This window comes from Montipora foliosa, chromosome 11, assembly GCF_036669935.1.
Source record: "Montipora foliosa isolate CH-2021 chromosome 11, ASM3666993v2, whole genome shotgun sequence".
NCBI lineage: Eukaryota > Metazoa > Cnidaria > Anthozoa > Scleractinia > Acroporidae > Montipora > Montipora foliosa.
In genome coordinates, this window is record NC_090879.1 from 16784228 (window position 1) to 16810231 (window position 26004).

At 39.3% G+C, this 26004-nt stretch overlaps 2 protein-coding genes across 2 annotated transcripts in view; one reads left to right on the forward strand and one right to left on the reverse strand.

Moving 5' to 3' along the window:
• Positions 1-27: 27 nt before the first annotated feature.
• LOC137974649 (2-methoxy-6-polyprenyl-1,4-benzoquinol methylase, mitochondrial-like) lies at positions 28-7438 on the reverse strand. Its single transcript, XM_068821567.1, has 7 exons — positions 7203-7438; positions 3769-3918; positions 2936-3097; positions 2314-2420; positions 2113-2201; positions 1722-1833; positions 28-1462 (listed from the first exon to the last, which is right to left on the reverse strand). The coding sequence occupies exons 1-7, from the start codon at positions 7360-7362 to the stop codon at positions 1361-1363; spliced, it is 882 nt and encodes a 293-aa protein (XP_068677668.1). The 5' UTR covers positions 7363-7438; the 3' UTR covers positions 28-1360.
• Positions 7439-7469: 31 nt separating this feature from the next.
• Positions 7470-26004, forward strand: part of LOC137974648 (uncharacterized) — a 20584-nt gene continuing 2049 nt past the window's right edge. Inside the window, exons 1-12 of the mRNA XM_068821566.1 lie at positions 7470-7669; positions 7766-8152; positions 8630-8767; positions 9562-9635; positions 11429-11509; positions 12805-13029; positions 13463-13538; positions 13621-13767; positions 14551-14716; positions 20890-21541; positions 23930-24607; positions 25174-26004. The exon at positions 25174-26004 is cut by the window's right edge and continues 2049 nt beyond it. Coding sequence (XP_068677667.1) covers positions 7651-7669; positions 7766-8152; positions 8630-8767; positions 9562-9635; positions 11429-11509; positions 12805-13029; positions 13463-13538; positions 13621-13767; positions 14551-14716; positions 20890-21541; positions 23930-24607; positions 25174-25320 — 2790 coding nt within the window. The 5' untranslated portion in view covers positions 7470-7650 and the 3' untranslated portion in view covers positions 25321-26004. The remainder of the gene's footprint in view (positions 7670-7765; positions 8153-8629; positions 8768-9561; positions 9636-11428; positions 11510-12804; positions 13030-13462; positions 13539-13620; positions 13768-14550; positions 14717-20889; positions 21542-23929; positions 24608-25173) is intronic.

A 26004-nucleotide genomic window follows, 5' to 3' on the forward strand; every position in this document is an offset into this window, starting at 1 on the left:
CGGGCAAGAATCGGTATTTCAGAGAAAGGCTTGCGTGCTTTCAGGGTGCTTTACACGAAAAAATTCAATTTAACACTTCTGCTAGCTGATCTTCCCGATGACTTTCCAATGCACTCTAAGGTCGTAAAGTATGACATTTTAAGAAGCAGTCTTCAAATATTATTAAGTGGCTGACAGAATAATTAAAATCGGATTGCGTTACACTTCCGAACCAAGTGTAAAATAATTTACTGAAAGCAAAACGAGGAATTGTTCTGTGAAAGGATATTTGTGAAGTTAAGGGCTTTTAACATCTACAGTGGAACTCTGCCGAATTGAGCAAAAGAGATATTTCCCGAATTTATAGCTTGATATGTTAAGCGTTTCCTGATCAGTTGGTGCAAAACGTTTGTGGTGTATTTTCAATGGTTCAGGAACGGACGAGGGGGAGGGGGGGGGGGGGGGGGGGGGGAGACTTGCAAGGGTGGACTGGTGTAATATGTCATATCACTCTCTGTTATTGATTTGAACTTGCCAAAGAATTTGATTCAAGACAATCCATATTTTATTCAGTAATTTTCACATAATTTTTCACTTTGTTTATTAATTAAAGAAGCAATAAAGAGCTTCTTTGTCCTTTCCTGTTATTCTGTTAGGGTGATTCCTTCATTGCCACTGTGAAGTTTAAGTGTGTCCCTGCCCTTTCTGCAAGATACACCTTTCAGGGTGTTGAACTATAACCTGTTTCAGGCTCCCAGATAGTCGGGAAAGCAAAAACTGCGTGTGAAAAGCGAGTGGGGGCATTGCCTCGACCCAAGCACCCACTCATTTTTCCCACGCATTTTTTTCTTTCCCTACTATCTGGAACAGGCTAAAGTATACTTGAGTCCCATTGGCTGCTATGTCTAACAGAGTTGTATTCATCTCAAACCAAACTATGCGAGAAATGAAAACTCCATGAAAAATGAGCAGGTGACAGATCTGACCTTATGAAGAATTTGGGGAAGTCATTTGAGAGCTTTTTTTATGTGGTGAGGTCTTCTTCATAGATCCCAAGACAAATATCTCACGTCTTTGAAGCAAAAGGCTGGCAAGGATCATATTGTAACCAGGTTATTTTTTTGGCAAGGTACAAAAGTTGGACCGGATCAACTTGGATCGAGTAAGCCAAAACTATTTGACGTTCGCACCGATTTCACCAAGGTTAGCTTAAGGTGATTTCTCTGGGCCTTATCATTTTTTTTATGTTGATCTGAGTTGATCAGTGTTCATCTGGTCCCACTTTTGTAACTGCACAGGGCAATATTGTTCCTTCCCATATCTGACACTTCCACATCTCTTTGCTGACAACAGGCCACAGTTAATCTCTACTTAAATTTATTTACAATTTAAACCCAGAGTGAATTGCTGCTATTCCAAAACTCAAGTTTTCATATGTCACGTTGCTGAATCCAACATCTTCTATCATTCTCGTAAACTCCTCCTGAATCAAGAAAAAGAAATGTATGCAAACATAAAAAAAGATTATTGAACATTCCAAGATTTGTGATAAATTGGTTCATTTAGTATTTGGCAAAATAAATTTCTTTTGCTTTGCCTGTGCCACCAGAAAACACCCAGGGTCTTTCCTGGGATGGGGTGGGGGAAATGCCCTGGGAATGCCATTGAACACCTCTATGGTCAGTCAATATAAAAAAAGAAAAATAATCTATTATAAGTTCATAAAAAGTTGACCAACAAACCTGATTTGGAAATTGGCGGATACTTTCTACTAAATATTGGTAGGACTTCCAGTCTCCAGCAATTACGTGTCCCATAACAGGAATCATTTCAAAAGAATAACTCTCATAAAGCCTGCAGTAAACACACAGAAAAACATGTCTTAACCCATTGACACCTGGGAGTGTTTGATAGATAGATTTTACTCTGTCTTATGTCATTGGGGGTGAGGGGTTCAGGACTCAATGGGTTAAAAGGGTAAACAAAGATACTTCTCAAGATTGGGGTCCAAAATTTTAGTTCATTATTCCGATCAAATAAGATTTTGCCACAACGTTTTTTGGTAGCACAAAAACAATTTAACAACAATTTGCTTATGCCTATCTATAAGAAAATACCTTAACCTCTGCCTACCTAGCCAAGAGGCTGTTTTGCACCTCACTAAATTCAAGACAAAGAAACCTTCCACCGGGAGCTAATACTCTGTAAGCTTCACTCAAAGCCTAATGATTAAAAGATAACACAAAATCTTTTTACAATGGTGTTTGTCCACTCCAGAAAAATTGCAATAAGCATCACAGATAATGAGAATTTATTCTTGTGAAAAGGAAAGACCTTTTGCATTCTTGTGACGTTTCGTATCCCAAATGCTATGGTATAGGCATCAAATGACGCACTTGCCAAAGGGAGTTCTTCAGCATTTCCTTGAATCCATGAAATACCTGTGTTGTGAAATGGTATAATTTATTTCTAAAGTACCAAGCAGTGCTTGGTACTGTTACAGTGCTTGGGTAGCCCAGTGGTTAGAGTGCTTGCCTTGAGATCCAGAAATTCCAGGTTCAAGACTCGTTCTGATCATGTTCAATTTGATCCTTGTAGTTCCAAGTTAAACTTCTCAGCTACTTTTGTAAATAGCCAACTGGTTTGCCTCCAGCCAGTTGGGCTTCTTTTTAACAGTTGTTGTAGCAGTTGTTCTGTTCAATCGTTTCATTGCTTGTGTTTCATTGGCCCTGAAAAGCCCCTATGGGGAGTGGTAAATAGTTCTTACTGGAGTTATCAGTGGTTTTGCCGCATAAACAAGCCTAAGGGGTCATTTTGTATCAAATTGACCCTTAGGCCTCTTTTGCATGGAGTTTTAAACAAAAGAAAATGTGCCTGCAGGCTCAACTCAAATAAGGTCTATTAAGTATGTATTTGTATATGCCACTTGCAATGAAAAACTATCAAGTCACCAAACCTGAAGTGTGGTGAAATCTCTCTGCCCTCCGCTGCCCAACATCAAGCATAGCCTTGTTAATGTCACACACGGTGACGTAGGAATCATCAGCACTTGTTTTTAAATTGCCTCGTGATAACTTCTTATTTTCAATGTGGTTAAGAAACCTGAAAGCAATATCTCCTGCGAGAAAAACACATCAAGAGAAAAATAATAAAGGTAAAGGTAAAGTTACTTTATTTAACGTCGGTAGTTCCTTCAGCTACGAGGCTGGTATCAATAGAAGCCCACGGTGCGCCCTTTACCCCCCTCCCTCTGTCAGAGCTCCATTTTACGGGTATTTAAAGCTATAGCTACACGGATCAGAGGAAAGTCGAAACAGATGTTTAAGTCACCGAGGATTGAACCAGGGCACTCTCGCTCCGAAAGCCGCACACTAGCCACCTGAGCCACGACTGCTCCTTAAATATAATATCACTTTGTGTATGGATAAAATTAATCAAACATAAATAATTATAACAATAAATGACATTTTTGTAGGGATTCAATGTCACTACGCCAAATTCAGAAGTAAGCACTTGGCAGCAATCCATTCCAAGCCCAACATCATAGGAAACTGGCAATGATGGTGTTTAGAGGATACGTCAGGAAAAAAACTCATTTGCCAGCAATGAACCCATATGACAACTAACACTGGGTCAAGAATGAAACAAATCCATGGAAGGCCAGTACAGTCCACTACTGTACCATCCCTATTGGGTGCAAAGAAGCTAAGGCTGCAGCCTACCATTGACCCAACTTTCACTGTCTTAACCAACAGACCACCAAGATCAGTAGATCTAGAAGTGAAATACCTGTTCCACCAGCAACGTCTAAAAGTTTTGTGCCAGGAGGTGGGTTAAGCACTCTGATCAATCTGTCTTTCCATAATCTGTGTATTCCAAAGCTCATTACATCATTCATTTTGTCATAAGAACTCGCAACATTTTCAAACACCCTGTAAACTACAAAATAACAATCAATCAATGTCGTGATAACGTTTTATCCTTCAAATGTGAAATGAACATGAAAATTAATAAAAGTTGCAAAGATCATCACAGTTTGTTATGCTTGAAGGTGCAGGGATGGCGCAGTGGTGAGAGCACTCGCCTCCCACCCATGTGGCCCGGGTTCGATTCCCAGACTCAGCATCAATATGTGGGTTGAGTTTGGTGGTTCTCTATTCTGCACCGAGAGGTTTTTCTCCGGGTACTTCGGTTTTCCCCTTCCTCAAAAACCAAAATTTGATTTGATTTGTGTTCACTTGTTAATTTCAATTTACAGTGTCCCAGGTCAGTGCTCTACAGCGCTAGAAGATTAGACACTTAAATAAAGTTCCTTTCCTTTCCCTTTTAGTAAGCCTGAAAAATACAGGCTTGAATGGAATTTGAAACCGAAACCATGCAATCAAAATGCATATGGGCAAGTGCAGCTCAATCGCATGGTCAAGGTTTCAAATCCCACTCATCCCAGATTTTTTTCAAGCTTAATTTAAAATATTGCAAATGCTTCACCCTTTCACTGCTAGGGTGTTCTCTGTTGACAAGTAAAATCATCTGGAGGTGAACAGATCAACATCAACCAGTTGCCATTTTAGGAGTAAAAGGGAGTTAACATTTTTTTTTGAGCACACAGGTGGCTATTTTAGGAGTGAAGTTAAAGTGCTTATCAAACAGTGATAAACTTTGCAACTTTAATTTCAGTCAAGATCACCTGTACATGCTGTAGTTAGATTGTTAAGAACTTTAAGTATGAAGTTTTAAGGTCACATGAATTGCTTACAAAGGTAAGCTGAAGCACAAGGCATCAAGAAATTCAATAATTTCTCATTTAATAGTTGAAGTAAGACATCAAAATAATGCATTTTTTGGAAGAGAGGTTTTCATTAGGAAGTTCTGCTTGTGTCAAGAAAAAAAATCTTCCCATGCCCTCCTCAGATGGGAATGCTTGATAACTTTCTTATGTGCTGGTGTTATGGTGGAGAATTTGACAATTATATAATTCTCACCCAGGAATGGAATCAGAGGAAGCAGGGATGAGGTGGATGTGAGAAGTCAGTGCTCTCACCTCTGACTGACCTCTGACCTCTCACCAGCTTGGCCTGGGTTTGATTCCCAGACTTGGTATTGCATGTGGGTACTCCATTTTCCCCTCTCTTCAAAACCTAACTTACAATTTGATATCAATAATATTGAGTTGATTTGATTTCATTTTTGATTTCTGTATGGTGTCCCCAATTAGTGTCCCTGTGAGGGCATGTACTAAAACCAGGAACACCGGAACACTCCGGAACACCCAAACACCCTGGAAGTAACCCAAAACCCTCAATTTGGCTAACCCTAGGCCTAGCTAGGCCTTAAGTTGGTTTTTAGGCCTAGGGTTAGCACACTGGAACACTCCGAAACACCCTGGAAGTTAGGGTTAGCCCTCAATTTGGCTAACCCTAGGCCTAAAAACCAACTTAAGGCCTAGCTAGGCATAGGGTTAGCCAAATTGAGGGTTTTGGGTTGCTTCCAGGGTGTTCCGGAGTGTACCGGTGTTCTGGAGTGTTCCGGTGTTCCTGGTTTTAGTACATGCCCCCTGTGAGGGCTTAAGACGGGTGACACTTATTGTACATTGTACAATTAAAGTTCATTATTACTTAATGATTATTATTCTAAAGATAACCTAAAAAGGATTGTGGCTTTTTGGAATGTTCTTTGATGTGATATTTGGACCAAAACAACCAAAAACCCAAACTTCTAATGGCGATATTGAATCCTAAATTAGACGTTGGACATCAGGGATACAACATTCAAGTAATGGATTTTGGTATCAAGGAGGATGTAAGCAACAAAAATCCCAAAATTATTATTATTACTATTATTATTATTATTATTATTATTATTATTATTATTATTATTATTATTATTATTACTTTTTCTCTCAAGGAATCATTTGGAGTTGTTAAGAAGAATTTTAAGTTGACCACATGCAATTACTGCAATTTTCATAATTCAGTGGAATTTCACCTTCAAGCACTATGCTGTGCCAAACTGTGTTTTGGCTTGGACCATCAATCAAATTTCCAAATATCACAGGGAAGATTGACTCTGTCTCACAGCTCGAATACATGTACCATGATTACGATACCTTTTTAGAGATTCTTTAGTAAAGATCTGTACAGATTTCATCGCTTTCCATTGGCATTGTGTCCGATTGTTAGAATGCACAGTGGGAACCAAAGATGCTGATTGGTTGGTTAAATAATGCCACCCATCAATATTGGTTTCAGCATACATGGTGTCAGGTAAACTGGCGTCAGAAGTTTGACTGATGGAAGCCAAAACGCAGTTAAGTTGTTTGTGCTTGAAGATGAGATTCCACAAAATGATGAAAATTGCAGTAGACAACATAAGCCATATGTACTTAAGTTGTTCACAACAGTTGAATAATCAAAAGTAGTTTGAAAATTCATTGTTCAATGGATGATCCAGGCTATTGAGAACAACCATGGTGAATCTTTTTAGCAATCATATTAATCTGCTTCCACCTGGTAATCTGTTTAATTTTTAGCACATGACACTGCAGCCTCAAAGTTAATAGCCTGCTTGCAGGCAGTTAATGTTGTTGTACGCTGCAAAACACATATCAGACGCCATATTGGAAGAGCATAGGATAGGTCTAGGCCAGGTGACCAAAATGGTGGAAGGGGGAGTGAAAGGGGGGCAAGAGAGGACGAGAACAACTTCAGAGTTTTCTTTTCACACTCATCCCAGATCTTCAGACTTTCACCTGTCCAATATGGTGACTGAAATGCAAATTACCGCCTGCAAGCAGGTTATATGCAGGCAGGTTACAAAGATAATTTCTCTTCATCTTAAAAACATCTTTTAGGAACAAAATATGAAATGGGGTTCTTAAAAATCATGTATTTTCCCACCTAAATTGTTTGTAAAATTCTATTACAGTTGCTGAAGGTGCTCTTATCTTGTAGAAAGCATTGGCTAAACTCTGCATGTAAATATACAGAACAGCTAATTACCACCTAGACTGCAGTTTGTGCTGCCATGGCAACTATACTAATAGAATATCGTTTATAACCAATAATAATATTAATACATTCCCTCATACCTCTATTCCCTTCTCAACTTAATCTCGGTTTCAAGTATGATAATTGTTTAACTCAAACTTTAATTATTTTGTTCCCAACCCCACTATGTAGGAAATCCATAAAACTGTCAAGAGCCACCTAATCTTATCATCTTACCTCTTTGTGTTTTCTCCTTTTCTGATACTGACTCATATCCAAAATGGGTACTTTTCCCTTCCTCGACTTTTGAGCCAGAAAACATTTGATGTCTTATGTTCAATAATCTCGAAGCACCACATCTGAAGCAACGAGTAAAACCTGAAAAATGTGACAGCATTATATTTTCGGCATATAATCCATGTAACGAATTTTCACGTGAGTTCACAGATTTTAAGTCTTTAGGACCTATCCCATAATGCCATGCAACAGCAGTTTGTTTTCGTCTTGAGAAAATTAACAAGATTGGACTTGGTTAGACAGACTTGTCACTTAGCGTTTTCAAGAGCTTTATTTATATGGGCAGTAATGTTTGATAGGAATCGATACCTTACGATTCTTGATAATCCATCATGATCTTCTCGCCGAATTTATTTTCCCGCGCGCAAATCGCAAGTTGGTTGCTGAAATGGTTGTAAAAAAACGTGGTAATTAATGTATTTCCCCGTTGTCTTCCGTGTATGGATTTTGGAAAAATCTGTAATGTGTAATTTTGGTTGCTTTCCTTTCCATTGCTTTTTCAGATTTTCAGAAAACAGCAGGGTTGATTCAAGAGTTTCTTTCGAAACTTGCCTGCGAAGAATCAACAGCTGAACTACGCGATTCGATGAACCTTGTTCTATTTTATTTGCAAAAGTACTACAAAAAGCTCCGCAGCCGATCTTTTTCCGAAGGAATTTCACCTCGTTTCAATAACAGATCATGCAGTGGAAGTCTTATATTAAATGGTGGGATAAGTCCAGTTTCACCAGCTTGTGGAACACATGATCAGTTCGAATGGAAGTGGTACAATTTGGAATCACCACGCCTGTCCGCTAGTCTTGGGACAAACGAATTTTCCTCTCTTCCTCCTTTCCTGCAAGCTGCAAAATCGGGGAATTCAGAAGAATTGAACGAAATCTTAAATCAAGGTTGAAGAGATAATTTATTATTCATATCTTGGATGTCAGAATTAGTGCTTTTAGTGGTGGTGATTAAATACGATTTTCTGTTTAATGACCACTTGACGTGCAGATTAGTTCGCCCAATTGCATTTACATTAATTACATTATTATCATCACTCAACGGATTTTCACTGATCAATGTCTAAATTCCTCTTGAATGGTCACACTATGATGGCCTGTGGTCAATAATTCAAAATTGATAAGATGGCACTCTGTGGTTTGTCTTATTTTTTTGAGGAATTGTATATTTAAACTCCCTGTGGACATGTGCTCCCCATGAACGTTCCACTTCTTGTTTTTAGTATTACCCAATCAAATTGTTTTTGCAATTTGAAAGACTATCCCCTTCTCTGAGTCTCTTAAAATGTGTTGACTTTCTTGTCTAATGTGGCTTGTGATACCTATTATTAACTTAGTTTTTGTTGCTGTTTATCCTTCTTGCAGATTCAGAAGCTATTCAGCAAGTCGATGGTTTAGGGCGCAATGCTGTAATGTATTGCATACATGGCAACACACCTGTGCATAATGAATGTCTGGAAATGCTCATCAATGGCAACTCTGATCTGAATCATCAGGCTAATGGTATTAGATTTTAAAGTGCTGCATACTGCAAGCTGCCACATTTTTCCAATAGATATTAAGTTTTGAAAATATTTATTTATTGCCAGACTCAGGCATACTTGGAAAAAGACATAAGGGCTATCTTAACAGGAACTGAACCATAACATTCTTGCAAATCCGGGATATAATAAGCTCTTAGGTTTTTCTCCTTATTGCAGGCATTTGAATTTCTTCCAAGTATGCCAAAGTCATTCTGAATTGTTACTACAAGTTGATTGTTTAATATCCCTGAACCAGCCCTTATTGACAAATACATGTAAAACTGTCTGACTCTAGATAGATTAAAATCTGTAAGAATTAATTATTCTTAGGAGAGAAAGGGTTAAATGGGTAAAAAATTGAACATCTCCTTTATAGCAGCATTAAATAAAAATTTATTTCCGTTGGAGTTGATTCACTGGAACATTATTAAAATTTGTTAGGAATCAGATGACACCGTAATTTATACTTATGCTACATCTCTCTTCCTGGTTTCTTAGTTTCCAAATTTAAGTTCCAAAAGGGAACTAATAAGCAAGATGATATTGACAACTAATTATCCCTGTGACAATAGAAGTTAGATATGCTATTCACATCCAATCTATATGGGATTCAAATGGACACGCCATTTACAGATCTCCCTAATTTAGTTTATCAGATAAATTTTGTATCTATCATTCCTGTGGCCTATGGATTTTCTATTGCCCGATATTTACCTCTGGAGATACTTTCTTTGGGGCTTAATTAAAATATAATTTTATTTGATTTTCAATTAGATAGCACCACCGCTCTCCATGTAGCTGCCTACTGCAATAACACCACTGCCTTGACATTACTGCTCAGGAACAAGGTAAAATATGTCCGTACAATGTGTCATTGAATTCAGATCATCATGTTTTGTAACCAACCAGCTAAGAGGTGTGTCTAATACACAGGTCACATTCCACAGGTCAAGACTAGAAGTCCCTGCTTCACTGACAAACAACATTAAGCTAGAAGTTTCCCCCAGATTTGAAACAACATTTTTGTAGAGTGATTAGGGCTAGGGGACACTTTCAGTGTTGTTTATTTAATGCCTGTAACACAATGACCTTTACACTGACCCATGACCTGTGTTTAATAGACGTGTTGGGAGCCAAAGTAAGATAAACATTGAATGTTTTTAGTTGCTTGATCAAATCAGACTTAGTTGGTATTCTGGTTAGCGGCTCTCAGGGAGTGTCAAGACGACCCAGCTGGTAAATAATTCATGTCGGGGACTTAAGGTGTTGTTTTCAATATTGCAGAGTGAGCAAATTAATGCCTGCCTTACCCACGTATATCCGAACGAACTAGGGGTAGAAAATTATTGCCACCTACCTAAAATCTTGGTAGTAAAAGGGACTAGTTTCTAGGTAGTAGTATTTTACTATGAATGAAACATGATGAGAACATATTTGAGAGTAATTATCCACCAATCATCTTAAGTTCAGTGGCATACATAATTTTCAGTGAATTAAGGCATCTCAAAACCCATGCTGGAGTAATTCTGTTGAATCAGAGCAAACTCCTTCATTACACCCAAGACTTACTGGTAACTCTTATAGTGGAACTCAGCACGCCAAAGGCACACACGTGGAGCACCATGGGTAAAAAAACATGGTAACCCGTCTGTGCAAGAAAATTTGATTTTGGTCACCGTACGACCCTACATATGTCCACCCCTCCATGTGTATGCCGATGTGAACAGTATTCAGAGCTCATCAAGGCAGCCATACTCCAGTTAGTTTACTGTGTACATCATTGATATTGGACATCCATGTTATGGTAAATTTATACCTGCCTAAACAAGGTATTCGCTGACCAGTCTCACATGACCATATCATGGGCTCAAGTTTAGAGCTCACCGAGGTCAGCCGTTTTTGTTGTTGTCGACCGCTGACCAGTTGCTGGGTTTCGATTAGATCGCAGGCTCAAGCCATAGTAAGAATAAATAACCCAGGAGCTTTGCTTTTAGGTTTGGCTAAATCTATATAATTATTATTACATATGAGCACACACACGATCCAATGAACTAAAACTCTCCCAAGGCCATTGATATGACAATTTGTACACAGTAGAAATTTGTATTTTTACAATGACTGCCAAATTTTCGCACGCTCATTTGTTAATTTTTATTGTCAATAAGCGGACAGACACATAAATTTATAATTTATGCGAGGATGATGTGATATTGCTTGCGTCAGTCAGATTGAAGTTTCTCTCGTTTTTCTCTCTCATTCTTCTCGTGTTTTGACTTAATTTTGACCCCTCTGCCTTTTTGTTATTGTAAAAAAAATTGATGTCAGTTTTTCATACGTCTGTGCTGTTACTGATGATGAATTTCGTCATAACATTGTCAAAGTAGTCTGCGGATCCACTCGGCTATGACGCCTCGTGGATCCACAGCTACATTGATAATGTTATGACGAAATTCACGATCAATAACGGGACAGACGCATGAAAAACGGACATCAATTTGTTAAATATTAGACAGCATGCCTTCACTGAAATGCAAGGGTTTATTAACACCTTCATTACATTGCAATACTAATTAACAGTACATCACAAATACATTATTGAAACAGAAAGAAACAAGGGTTATAATATTGTTCCTGACCACAGGCATCTATCAACACTGAAGACAATCAAGGGAGGACATCAATGCATTGGGCTGCTGCCAGTCCATCGGTGGATGACTTGAAGGTTAAAAATTATTGTCAACTTCAAAGCTCCAAAATTTGTAGTTACTACAACAAGGAATGACCTCCTAAAATGAGCTACAATGGTATCTAAAATGAGCTACAACGGTATCTAAAAATTAATGATCTGAATGCCCTACTCAGTTTAGGTCATTTTAGATCATCTTAGGTTATTTTAGACCTGGGGGGGGGGGGGGGGGGGTCCCCCCTTATAAGGGCTTAATGGGGACGTGCAGCCAGGCAGGGTATGTTTTTCGGGATTTTTGTCTTGAACAGGGTATCGAATTTATCATTTTTTGTCTTAATCAGGGTATCTATTTATCAATTTTTGTCTTAAACTGGGTTAAATGTCTTAAACAGGGTATCAAAAAGCGGAATTCTGTCTTAAAATGGGTAGGAAAATCAGCGATATTTGTCTTAAACAGGGTCAGGGTATGAGTGGCCGCGCTGCACCTCCCCAACCAGGGATACATCGAGTACCCCCCCCCCCACCCCCCAGGGATTTTAGATACCATGGTAGCTCATTTTAGATCATTTCAGATAATGTTGTAGCTCATTTTAGATAATTTTAGGTCATTCCTTGTTTTTGTAACTATGCTCCAAAATTAGCATATTTTCCCATCAAATTCTTTTTTTATAACTGATGCAGTGGTTTCAATAAAATTTGACAATATCACAGCTAGTTCGAGTGGGGTAACCGAGTTTATCATAAAGGGGCCTAACAGCAGATGGGGTGTCTGGGAGCATTCCATTTAAGAAAGGAGGCCATAATAAACACCACAATGATTTCAAAAGCAAAATTGAAGGTAAAGGTAATGGTACACGTTATTTAACGTCGGAAGTTCCTTTACTCTCTAGAGAGTACTCTCCCAAGAAGCCGATGGTGCGCTCATTTTACCCCCCTCTTTCCATCAGTGCTCCGTTTTAAGGGTATTTAAAGCTACTTAGGCTACACTGAAAGGAAAGAGTCAAAACAAGGATGTGAGATCTGGGGATCGAACTCAGGACCTTATGCACCAAGGCCGTGCTCTAACCGACTGTGCCACCCTTGCTCCTCTAACCCTTGCTCCTATGATCTTGAAGATCATGTTTCGACAGCTTCATGCTGTCCTAAAGTCAAATTGAATTTTAATCTTAAGTTTGAAAGAATCTGTCTTAAGTACTTCAATTTTAATTAGCGAAAACTAGCCACCTTCTCTAAGTGAAGTTGCCAACATTTTTTATTGGCTGTCGGTACCTGGTACTTATTGAAACCACTGACTGATGTATAAACTTGTTTATTTCTTGGTTCTCTGTCAGTTGTTACTTCAGTTTGGTGGAAACATCAGTGCAGCTGACAGAGAAGGTTTAACCCCAGCGATGTGGGCTTGTCACTTTGATCAGCTCCAAAATCTTCAGTTGTTGCAGCAAGCCTTGTCCAGAATTGATCCACAAGAAGATGCCATTTTTAGGGATACAGATTGTTATGGACAGTCTGTGATACACTGGGCAGTCAAAGGAACAGGACCACTGGAGTGTCTTGAGGTAACCAATGGATAATTAAATCAAACTTTGTATTGGAAATTACTTACTGGAGGTTCATTTCTTTCAAGTGATATCACACAACCAACTTTATCTCATGCAAATATTGATTGCTTTAGTGTTTCCAAATTGAGCCATAATTTAGAGAAAAGGCTTGCACCACATTTTTCCAGTAATAGTGTTTTTTTATTATCTGTGCATATCAGTTTTGGAAATTTAAGTCAAACATTCTACCCCATTATATTGTGACTTTTTCTGTTTTCTCTCTGATCCTCAGGGCCTTGTCTCAGTGCTAGGTTTTCCTTGATTAATTATGAGCCATAATTATCCATTCATAAGGAAATGAATGCAATTATTATGTTTCAGTAAAACCAAGTCCAGTGTGCCCCCAAGGAAATTTTGTTACAGATTAGTATCTATCAATTTTTTTTTTCAGGCATTACTTTCACCTGACTCTGTTATTCTCAAAGACAACGATGGCAAAACAGTCCTCCATACTGCAGCAGAAAGAGGTACAATAACTTAAGGAGGAATGAACATTTCAATACCTGTCAATTCTCATAGAATTAAGAAACTTTGATAACCTTTAAACAGGGAATTCAGCAGCCTGTGAGATGATTCTTGAGGTTAGAGGGATTGTGGATGGTCTTCAGGATGTGGATAAGGTGAAGAGAACTCCAGCGCATCTGGCAGCATTCTGTGGTCAAGGAGAAGTTGTCAACTTTCTTCTTGAGCAGGGAGGTCAGTTTATTCAGTAACACTTCTAATATTAACATGTCAAATGAAATGATAATTATATGAAATGAATCATATATTGAACTGTGGATATGAAATCAAGTGAAGCTATGATCGTCACAGTTATGAATGCAATTTTAGCAATTGCATAGAGAATCCTGAAAATTTCAGGACTACAACGGGGTTTGAACCCATGACCTCACGATGCCGCTGTGACACTCTAACCAATCGAGCTATGAAGCCACTGATGTTTGGAGCTGGTCATTTATGGGTTCTAACGTTGCCGTGATGAATGAATCAACCAAGTAAAGCTATGGTCTTCGCAGTTATGATTGGAGCTGATGATTGGTTAGAGCATTGCACCAGCGTTGCAAGGTCACAGGTTCAAACCCTGTTGAAGACCTGAAATTGTCAGACTTCTCTACGCAATTGCTAAAATTGTGTTCATAGCTGCGAAGATCATAGCTTCACTTGACCTCTAATATTCTCTAATTAATATTTTGCATGTGACAATTTAACAATCAGTTTAGTTGACAATAATAATATTATTGTCAACTAAGTTGGCAATTATTTCTGTGGCAGTCCACCAACAGGACCTCTGAGGAGGTCAAAGCTGGGATAAAGACCAGGCGGTGTTTTTACATTTTGAGAAGTCTGGACCAGATTTCTCTGGCCTAAAATCCAGCTTTGTTAGGTTCTTTGACCTGAGCCTAGCTGAAAATATTATCATTAACTGCTATTGCTGGTAGTGCCTCCAGATTAAGGTGGCTCTTCCTCTGACTTTCACAGCGGACCTTAGGATGAAGGATGCATTTGGTGCCAGTGCAATTGATTATATTCACAACAAGCAGCTGAATTATTGCAGGATGGTGCTCATGGCACATGCCCATGTGAAAGAGCAACAAATAACAAAAGACCTCCTGGTACCCACTGCACCTTCTGACAACATGGAGAGGTAAAGTTTGTTGGCTCAGTAATTCAGTTACTTTTAAACACTCTGAGGAAAAAATATTATTATTATTATTATTATTATTATTATTATTATTATTATTATTATTATTATTATTATTATCTCGCAGTAGAAAACTTTGGAATGCTGTCCACATTATGAGTAGTATAGGGTGCATAACGTAACCTACACCACTTGAGAAGCTACACTTAGAAGTAAAAAAAGTTTGGTACGGAACCTAGTACAATTCTAATATACATAATGATATGAATCTCTCTACTTAGAGAGCCAATTCAGAATATTATTAAATTCTATACTCTGTAAAACCATTTACGCAAAAATATGATGATATCATTATCTCTACTAAAAGCCTATTTAGAGAATTATTCAGTTTTTATACTCTCATTATCTCTTATAAATATACACGAGGCCATCATAATTTGGTTATCCCTACTAAAAGCCTATTTAGAATCATATCAAACTCTTGTACACTATAAAAACTGCTTAGAATATCAGTAAAATACAGGTTTTGCGACAACACTTGTGTTTCTGGATTTCTGAAGAAAAAAGAAAACCTAAAATCTAGTGTCCTTAGCACCCTAACTACCTAAGTATTTATCTTAAATGTTCTGGCAATGTTCAAAGTGTTTGAGATGACCGACTTCGATTCTGCATCTGCTCAAGTATGCCCCACGCTCTTGCTCCTATTAGCTTCCTCACCGACTTCTCTAGGTCTTTAGAATAACCACCCAATACGTCAATTATTATGTTGTACTGTTCAACCCTGTAACCATTGTATCTCTGCTTCAGCTCCCACACCATGGGCCCATTCTTGAGTGTCTTTTCCTCATCTTTCTTGGCTCTACTCTCAATCCATGGGCAGATCATTTCAATCGTGTAAACGTCTCTTTCCTCTTGTGGCTGACAAGACGCGCATCGATCCGATTTGCTCTTACTTCGTTGTGCTCTGCATAGATGGGAATATCCCAAAACGCTTCACTCGTGGTGTTCTGGTAGGCTGGTTTTGGCATCACGGGTGAGTACCATGGTGGAACCTCTCCTATTAACCCATGCTCTCGGAGGAGCTCAAAAAACAGAATCTTCAAAGCTGCATTATGCCTGTATAGGTACTTGGTTTGTGCCAGGGAGGAACATCCAGCCAGTACATGTGCATTACGCTCTCAGCTACCATAACCTGCATAGGACTTAACTATCGGTGGAGGTTTGCGTCTTTTCCTTTGTGTAGAGCTTCGTAGGTAACAACTGTTCATATAGCTCATACATGCCCGCAATGGTATATGTGACCCTTCACGCAAAAAGGGGGCTTATGGATTTCACTGAAAACCGTGAATTTTTTTCACGGTCACGGTGCGTGAATTTCAATTTTCACGCCGTGAAATTCAATTTTCACTCTTTGCGTGAAACTAATCACGCCGTGAAATTAAGGGTAAAATTTCACGCCGTGAAATTGGGAGTGAAAATAATATTCACAGCGTGAAATTGATCAGATTGTTCAGAAATCAGTCATGCCATGGTAATAATCTACTGGCACTCAGGACAAAAAGAATACCTGATCGCAGGGTACGAGAAATCAGTGAAAGCTGATCAACGCCAAGAAAAAAAAGAATTTTCATTCCTGAATATTCACGCCTGGAAAATGTCACATTGTAAAGAAATTTCTGATGACCTCGTAGTAAATTCTCCCGCCTGAAAGCGACAAAAGAATTGAAAAATCGGTTATTTTTTGCTGGTGACTTTTTCATACATTTACACTGGTTTGTTGACTGAAATAGCTCAAGCGATTGGACGGATTGTTTTTTTCATGGAAATGTTTACAGAAATTGTCGGAGTATTGATGCTTGTAATTATCGGTGACTTACCGCTTTTAGTGCATTTCTCTTGCCGTGCCGTGCAATTTTTGAAACGAATTATTTGAGGCTAACTTACCAGAAGCGTATACATATATTAGTAGTACAACATTTTAAAAGTAAAACAATTTAATTTTTAAAATGTTGCAATTTCACCATAACCTAATCTTTTCCAACAGAGCTTGCGAGTTTTTATTCCAATCAATTTTAAATCTTTTGTGCAAGCGAATAAAAACTATTCGCGAAGAGAATGATTTTTTGGCTATGCCAACATAGCAAGACTCCGTGGTGCCAAACGTGTTTGTTTCTTATGAGTTATGTCTGGGAGGGAATGTATTTTTTTACTGATCCTATAAACTGATTATCTAATTTTACTACAGACAGCGCATGACGTGTTGATTTCTTTTATGGTTTTACTGAGCTCATTCTTTTGAATTTCTGGTCTTTAAAGATCCAACTACCATGGACATTCTTTTACAAATATTCGCCGTTTAAAACCTATTCCGGCAAACTGAAGTTGCGTGCTTTTTAGCAGAGAAACGAAATAAGAAACGCTGATCTTATTGTGCATCGATTTGGATAGTCTACTGTTCAAAGTTTTAGTATCTACAATTTTTTTCTTCTGTTATTTCGTTTTCTTTTGTTTTTCCAAAACCACAATATAAAACAGAAAAGTAAACAAAAGAATGGACCCAATCCCGAGTTGGCGAGTCGCTGACAGATAGTCAATTCCTAAAGACTTTTAATAATGCTTGCAGTAAAACCTTTGCAGGTGGCGTGACGTAATGATGCCATGATGTTCAGGGTAACAGATTGATGTTTACCCAAGAAGTTCACTTTGTTTCACGGCGTGAAATATTTCTCAGACGTTACGACCTGTTTTCACGGCGTGAAATATTTTCACGGTGACTGTGACCTTTTTCACGGCGTGAAAGGGAAATTTCACACACATTCCAATAATTTTTTACGATTTCACGGCCAGGACCGTGAAATAGCCATAGCGTGAAATTTGGATAAGCCCCCTTTTTGCGTGAAGGGTCACATATGTAGGGCATGTAGCCCAACCTTTTAGCCATGCAAAGCAGCTGGTTATGCTTAGGCTATCATCGTCCCATCTGATACGGAATAACTTTCCTTGCCACTTTTTGTCTTTAGCGATCTCCAAGAACTGCATCTCTAGAGATTTCTTCAGCAGTTTCCCAGCTCTAGCTGCAGTCACCACCTTTCCTTCCGTTGTAACACACATGGGATTTAGGATATCAAGCTGAAGTGTGATGTTAAGTTCTTCAATGTACTTGGCTGCTTTCTCTACAAGCGACTGGTGGCCTGATGCCATGGCGTGTTTTTCAAATTCTCTAACTGCTTCCACAGTCTGGTCCGAATTCTGATACAATTTCAGTAGCGATTTGATTTTAGTGATCTTATACTCGTGTTCGACTGATTGCAGGCCTCTAGCCCCTTTCTCCCTCGGTAGATAATTATAACAAAGAAGTTAAACTAGCTGGGTGCTTGCCTCCGTTCTCAACTACACTGTATGATCTTCCGAGCTGCTTTGTCCACACCTCTTTATAACTCTGATAGAGACCAATGTTGTGTCCACATTAAGTACTGCAGCACCGGGAGTGCATACTGATTAGTTGCCTGTACATGGTTACAATCAGAGAGGGGGCTGGACCATATAATAGATATCCTGCGTAGATACTCTTTAGCCGCACACGCTAGAGCCAGCCGTTCATCCTGCCGAACATTCTCTAGAACCCCCAGGAATTTGAAGTGTTTTCCCTCCCCAAGAGCCATGATGGTAGTTGTCTCGTCCATCCCCATAGCAGACTCGTCTAGCACTTGGGCTACCCTCTTCATGTGTACCACTGAGCACTTTTTCTGATTCCAGTGAAGGCCAATATCCTGCATCGCTCCTCTAGTTTCCTTCAGCACTCGGTTCAGCTTGCTCTTGGAGGCAGCAAAGACCTTCAGGTCGTCGATATACAGGAGATCTGGGACTTTGACTCCTACAGGCTTGGATAACGGGTATCCCTCCATTGCCCGCTGGCGCCACGCTACTGGGTTCAGGCACAGTGTAAACAATCTAGGACACAAAGCGTACCCCTGGGGTAGTCCCTTCATGAACCTTATTTTTCTGGAAGTCTTTCGCCCTTGCCTTGTTGTGGCTACTACTTAATTAGTATTTCAGCTCGCACACAACTTGCCAATGACCTTACCCAGCCAGATGGGAAGCCTGTGCACGTCAATCCATGCCATGCTTAAGTTCCGTTTGCCTCTCTGGCAATCCAGCATTACTGCTCTATCGATTAGCAAGTTATCCGTCGTACCAAAACACCCTGATTTCGCTCCTCTTTGCTGGCCTTCCATCAGGCCATAATGTTCAAGGTGTTGGTCCACGGGTGCGAGGAGCAAGACGTAAACCACTTATACATGTTATTCAGACAAGTAATAGGCCTTTGATATTCACTCAGGAACTCGCCTTCTTTCGGAATGAGGGAGGTTTTCCCTTCAGAAAACCACTTGGGGTAATCTTTGTTGCTTTTAGAAACTTCTTTGAAGCTATTGACCACACCCTTGTGCAGGGTGCCAGCATGTTCCCACCAAAAGTTAGTGATTTTATCAGGCCCTGGCATGCTCCAGTTGCGCTTCTTGGACAAGACTTTGACCGCTTCCGCTACTTTGAGAGCCCATTCACTGGCCGTTGGTGGTGGTACTTGCTCGTAGATTGCGATCTTTACTTCCTGCAACCAGGCCATGTTCTTATTCCCAGTCCCCTCTCTCTCTTCCCACAACTTTCTCCAAAACCCGCTGGCCTCTTCAATGTTTTCAAACATTCGCGAATCATCTCGAGCACGTTTTCCAGGATCTTTACATCTTGGTCACTCATTCTCTGGGTCCCTCTTCAACATCTCACTCAAATTCGCAAACATTGTTCCAGGGACCGTGTTAAACTGTTGGTTAATTACACGCGAGACCCCTTGTTTTTTTTTTCCTGTCAAACCCACGTTTTAACTTTCAGTAGTCCAACTTCTTTTTCTCCATGTAGCTAACCAAACCTGCCACAGAAATGGTTTGGCATTCTTTTTGGAGCTGACACCTATTTTTCCTTCCTTTTTTCGTGATCTTCCTATTTTCTTTCAACCTCTCAATTTCCGCTTTCACGATTGACAGTTGTTTTCTGATCTTCCCCGCCTCCTGGTCGTAAATTCTTTTAAGGTTTTCCTTTCTGTCCTGCAGTCTGTCTGCCTTTATTGGCCCTTGTTTTTTCCATCCTCTCGTCAACAAAAACGTGCAAACCACCAAGTAAAGAACGCAATTAGCTAACCACAGAAAACCAAACGGGTTTTGCGTTGGTGTTACCTCGTAGCGCTCCGTCAATAACTTAACTGCTTGGTTGTTTTTTTCCAAGTCTTTTGTTGATGGTGTTTCTTTTGTACTGGTGTCATTGTCACGTTGGGAATAGTTGCCAGGGTGGGTGCTAATTATTTCCATTATTCTGTTTGCTGGCTCTAACAAGCTACACATTTCTTGATTTTGGGTTAAGGTTGTATGCAAATCTGGTTGTGAGAAAAGGTCACCATGGTCACGCAGTTGATATTGGGTCAGGGTTGTATTCAAATCCAGTTCTTCTTGATCAGCATTTATTGCCATTTGGTGTCTGTTATTTAAGACCCCTTCTGCGTTATCTCCACCTCTCTTCGCTTTTATTCCGTTAGTGATAGTACTAGTTACGCTGCCTAAGGATTTTTCAAGTCGAGCGGCTTGGTCTCGTAAATTCTGCTTCGTGAGCCCTCGATCTTCGTGTCCTATTTGATCCCATAGTTCTTTCATAAGTTCCATATACCCCTTTCATCTTCCATTATCCTTAACTGGCGGATTCTCCGATTTTGTGAGTAATAGCGCTTGCCGCTTGCAATCCAGCAGGTCGCTGTTCATTTGTTCCGACCATCTTATCCTTCCCGCTCTCGCATTCCTCCCATTTAGTGATTGCTTTTCAAGATCTGCCATAGTGTCGGTTTAGCGTACTTCACTTTCAACTTCTAATCGTATAAATCCGCCCTCAGTCGTCTCCTTGTTAGATAAACAAGATGCAAAGTACTCACAAAAGACAGAAGTACTTAAGAATAATTATGCCTAGATGCTTCGAGCTTGGCTTGCTTTCGTTTAGACAGGGCTATGAAACAGAATTATGGAGCTACTTCAAGGCACAGCTTCTCTACTTGCCGCCATTTTATTATTATTATTTTATTACTATTATTATTATTATTATTATTACCACCATGTTGAGCTATCTGTTGCTTTCAACAGGCAAGACCACCAATCATATGCACCAAGACCACAATCTGCATCTCCAGTTCAAACTGGCATTGATCAAGCCAATGCGACAGACACGCCGGATGAGCACCTGATAGGATCTTTGCATGATCAGAACATTGATGTCTCGGATCTTCAAGGATTTGAAGTTCATAGTGGATCAGTCAGTATGGGAAATGAGCAAACCCATAACACTAACGACTCAGATGATAAGAAGCGTCGCCAGAGTACTCTGATACGGCAAACTGGATTTGTTAATGATAATGACACAAGACAGCTGATGGATCAAGCTCCAAGTTTTGATCTTCGTACTGAAGATGGTGATGTTCTTGTAGTTGTTAGTAATCTGGACATCGGAGGTGATGATAAGGATCAGATAATTGATGTCGAAGAAGGTGAAATTGAGATTGACTGTGAAGATAACTTTGGGTATTCCAGTGCAGGCTTGCGGGAAGGGCGTGGTAGTGCCTCCAGTGTACACAGTGAACCTGACAACGCTGATAATTGCAGCGTTAGTGTTGAACTTAGCGCTACAAGCCTTGGAAGTGACAATGAGGAAGAACTTAATAATGAGGAATTTGAAGGACCTGACAGTGATTCAAAGCCACAAAGATTTAAGGAGGAATCTGTTGATTCACAGCAAGAGGTAATCAACTTAGGGAACAATACGATTAACATTTAAGGAGGAAGTTGTTGATTCACATTAAGACAAGAAACATTCAACTTTAATAAGGAACAATAAAATAAGTAATAATTAACCCATTGACTCCTGGCAATGAGGCGTAACAGATTTTACTCTCTGTCCAAAGTCAGACAATTTTACTTATCAATTTTACGCATCCTAGGGCACCTGAGGAGTGAATGGGTTAACTTATTGACTCCTGGAGGTTCCCCATTGACGAGTTAAATCGTTTGGCGTTAGACAGAGTAAAATACTAAATATGGCCGGTTCAGGTCGGGTTGGGAATCAAAGGGTTAAATATGCTGACTTTCATATGGAGTAATTCAGACATACCATGTTAGCATGAGAGGCTTAGAACCTAAAACTAGGAGCCTGCAGGAAGGATTGTACATTACAATCAGTCACATAACATAATGTAATATGACAAGTTCCAAAATAATAATAATAATAATAATAATAATGAAAAAATTGAAGGAACGTAGGGCTCCAGGATGAGTCATGATAAAAAACTTGAGTGGGTGTTCTCTGGCTAAAAATGTTAAAAATAGCAAGCTTTCAACCACTAGAACTGTGGTCTTCAACAGGGAAAAAGATGAATGAATTAAAAATTCGGAGAATAATTATATAGTGCGATAAAAATGATAACAATAGAGAAAAATAGGTGACGAAGAATTTTTGTTAAAAAGTAGTAGCCTGGAAGTGGGCAAGAGTTATTGTCCGCATCAGGCATGATAGAGGTGTGGCAGTTGCTCTTGGAATTACACTAGCGGAACAGGGAGAAGACGGCAGCCAAAGGTTCCAGAATTGCCAATCATGCTTGGTCTCACAACCACGTCATTGACTTCAACAATGCATCGATCATTGACAAAGGAAATTTCTACAACAGGAAATTTCTGGAATCTTGACACACCTCTATCACGCCTGACGTGGACGTGGGCAATAACTCTTGCCCACTTCCAGGACAATACCGCATACTTTGTAACAAAAATTCATAATCACCTTTTTTCCCCTAATTTCACTCTGTTATCATTTTTATCTCACTATATATTCTCTGAATTTTTACTTCATTCATCTTTGAATGACATGTTTTTTCTGGCGTAAAGCTTTAGATCGTCCATATAATCGAGGAGACTAGAGAATATTGGTTTAGAGATAGAGACCAAGATAGACGAGCTTCAGAAAAGTGTGATTCTGAACACAGCAAGGATTCTTAGGAAGGTCCTAGAAGTTTGAGGAGACTTGTTGTCACCAAGCTTTCTGGAGTACTGAAGTTCCATTGAAAATCCAATGTGCGAAAACAAGATAATAATAATAATAATATTCATCATTATTACAACTAGTAGTAATCTCGGATTATTGAAGTTCGTTCCACAGTCGCTTTGTTAATTGAACCAAAGGAGAAGGGCTAACATGTTGATCATTCTTGAGTTCTCTTGAACTTCTTTTTCACAGCAAGTTAAATTGTGAATTGTTGTGGTTATTAGTTCTAATTTTCGTGTAAATAATTTAAGTACATTTAACATGAGGAACACTCATGACACTGGTCAGTACTAACAAACAGCTTGATTCATTCAGTACTCATCTTTCTATTTAAATCCTTTAAGATGCTTCACGACAAAAGTTCAATGAAGTTAATCTCTGTTGGGCAGGGTTGGTACATCTGGATGGGAGACCATCAAGATATACATCTTGGGACTGCCTTTTGTAGATGCCATATGTATCATAATGCCTTTTTTTTTTCAATTGGAATAGTATTTTTATGTGAGGCTTGTGGAACGTGGCTAAAAGTGGAAAAGTTTGAAGTGTAGAGGTGATGACATCACAAAAAGTAAATTTGTGAAAATCTGGAATTTGCTGAAATTGTGTGAGAGATTATTATTATTATTATTTACTAAAAATGTCCCTTTCCAAAAGTCAGCGTGTTGTTGCAAATATTATGAGGGGAGTGATTTTGTGCATATGTAGTATCAAAACCGAGATGTACCTCCATGTATGACGTAATTCAAGATGGCACTGAAAAAGCAAAGGAACAAAAAACAAAACTTTCTAAAGCTCACCCTATGCACAGGATACCCAAGATTATAAATTGCGGTATCCTAATGTCAAGCGCAATTATTACTTTCCTGATGTTAGAGTTGTTGCGGATCTTGCATGTAATAGCAATCTATAATTATTTTAGATCCAAGGTCTTACTGAGTGTAGTTTGAAGTATCCAATATTAATTGATGGAATTCCCATGCATCAAATTTGGCATTTACAAAAAAACTAGTTAATTTCTCCAGGTGGCCCTCTGTTTTACAAGATATTCGGCCATTTCTGAGACAGTCTTCATTTCATCTTATTGTTTCACAGACTTTTTCAGAGTTGCACAAAAGTGGGAAGTTAGGACCGGTATCCCCCTCTCAAGAGATTATCTGCTCTCCAAAACACTCCCGAAATTCATCACAGAAACACTCTCCTCATGTGGACAAAATCTCAGTTTGTGAAGATGATTATTTGGAGCAGGAAAAAGAAAACATGACAGTAGCTTCAAAGAAAAAAAAGGATAAAGCTAAGAAGAAGAAAGAAAAGGGACCAGCAATGAGAGAATTGGTGTCTCCTCTCCCACCCCCAAGAGGGATGGTGCCCCCTCTTCAGGGGTTGGGCCCTCCTGGTGCCAGCAAACTTGGGGTTGTGGATCCTCGTGTAATCAAACCAGCTCCTTGGGGACATGGTAACCTGGGACCTCTTAGAAAGGACCCTCCAGAGCCAGCACCCCCGAGGCCTATTAGCCCTAGAATGGGGCAAAGACGCTATCCACTTCCTGAAGATGGTGAAAGTGATTTTGTAAGGCCAAGGACACCTGAACCTCCATGGAGTCCTCATGAAGTGGAAGCGCACCAGTCTCTGCAGCCGCCTCCTCATACCACTCCCTCTAGGGGCCCTATGGATGGAGGATATTTGCATGACAGAGAGATGGGTTATGGTTCCCTTGGTCCTCCCCATGGACCATTAGCACATGCAGATGGACAGGCACTTCTCAAGGGTATGGTGAGTAAAATATTTTCTTGCTTTTAGATTTGAAACAGGACACTGAAAAATCTTCACAGTTTTGTCACTTGGCCCTAGTTTTAAGTCTTATTATGATTAATTTTTTACACAAATCATTATCAGTCAAATTGTGAATACCGTTATCTACAGTAGAAGACAAATAAGTGGGCAAAAAGGTTCTGTCGGGAAAGGGGGTGGTCAAGGACACCAGCAGTTGTGGGGTCAAGTGAGCGAAGAGGGACTCGTCTGTCTGCTAAATTTCTGTTTAACCCATTGACTCCTAGAGTGGGACTTAATCAATTTTACTCTGACTGTCTAACGCCAGACAATTTTACTCGTCAAGGGGGAAGGTCCAAGGTAGTTCAGGTGTCATTGGGTTAATTTACAGAACTGAGAATTTAATACAGATAAATAAAAAATTGTGTAAATTAGACAAGTCATTTGCAGCTTGACTGCAGTGACTGTAACAATAATTATCATTGTTATGTTCTTCTTTCAAAGAGAAAATTATCATTTTAAGAGTTATTTTATGCTCGCTTAGGTTTGTTTGTTTGTTTGCTATGCAGGATGTAATAGGAAAAAGTCCCAAAATGGAATCTTGGATCAGAAAGAGCGTAGGAAGGGTAATGCCCCATGGACCTCCCGGGCCACGCCCACCCGGACAGCAGACATATTTCTTGCATGGACCAGTTCCTCATCCACCACAGCATTAATACATTTGTACTAAAGAGCACACTTATTTGAGATAACTATTTATTTCTGTCCAATATTTAAATATTAATAGCAATTTTGTACTGTTTCTTTAGAAACTTCTACGAATAATCACATTTTTTCAACCACAAAATTAATCCAAACGTTAAAACCACCTTGTACAAAAAACAACCTTCCATGGGAATATTCTGTAGTCATTGTCATCATCATTTTTATCATTAATGATATTAATACATTAGTTTTACAGACTTAAAAGCAACAAATTAATAGACCTTTTTTGCACATACAGAGGCCATTTTGATTTCTATCGTTTCAAATAGTGATTATGGGATGCCCAGTTCATTTGCCTCCTGAGCATCCTATAATCGCTTTCGAAACAATAGAAATCAAAATGACCGCCGTATCTGCAAAAAGGTCTATGTACTATATTAAGTAGAAAAACATTTAGCAAGGCAACAAACTCGACCTAACATATTTATATGCCTGCAGGATCATGCAGATGAGGCACCATTGGCAAATATCAAATTAGAATGCCAAAGGTGGCCAGCAAAGCCTTCAATATCAGGGAGGTCTAAAACCCAGTATGTTGCCATGGTAACAAAACTGGTATGTCATATTCTGGAGCACATCTACTAGAATCTCACTGCAAAGAATCTGAATTGAAGCATTTCTGATACAAATTGGCT

Excerpts from the sequence above, each read along its gene's own strand:
- LOC137974649 (XM_068821567.1), bottom strand. The coding sequence starts at position 7,362 with ATGCTGTCACATTTTTCAGGTTTTACTCGTTGCTTCAGATGTGGTGCT. Across the intron at positions 3,919-7,202 it reads AAAGGAGAAAACACAAAGAG|TTTACAGGGTGTTTGAAAAT; the intron begins GTAAGATGATAA and ends GTTATTTTGTAG. Across the intron at positions 3,098-3,768 it reads AGACGTTGCTGGTGGAACAG|GAGATATTGCTTTCAGGTTT; the intron begins GTATTTCACTTC and ends TTTTTCTCGCAG.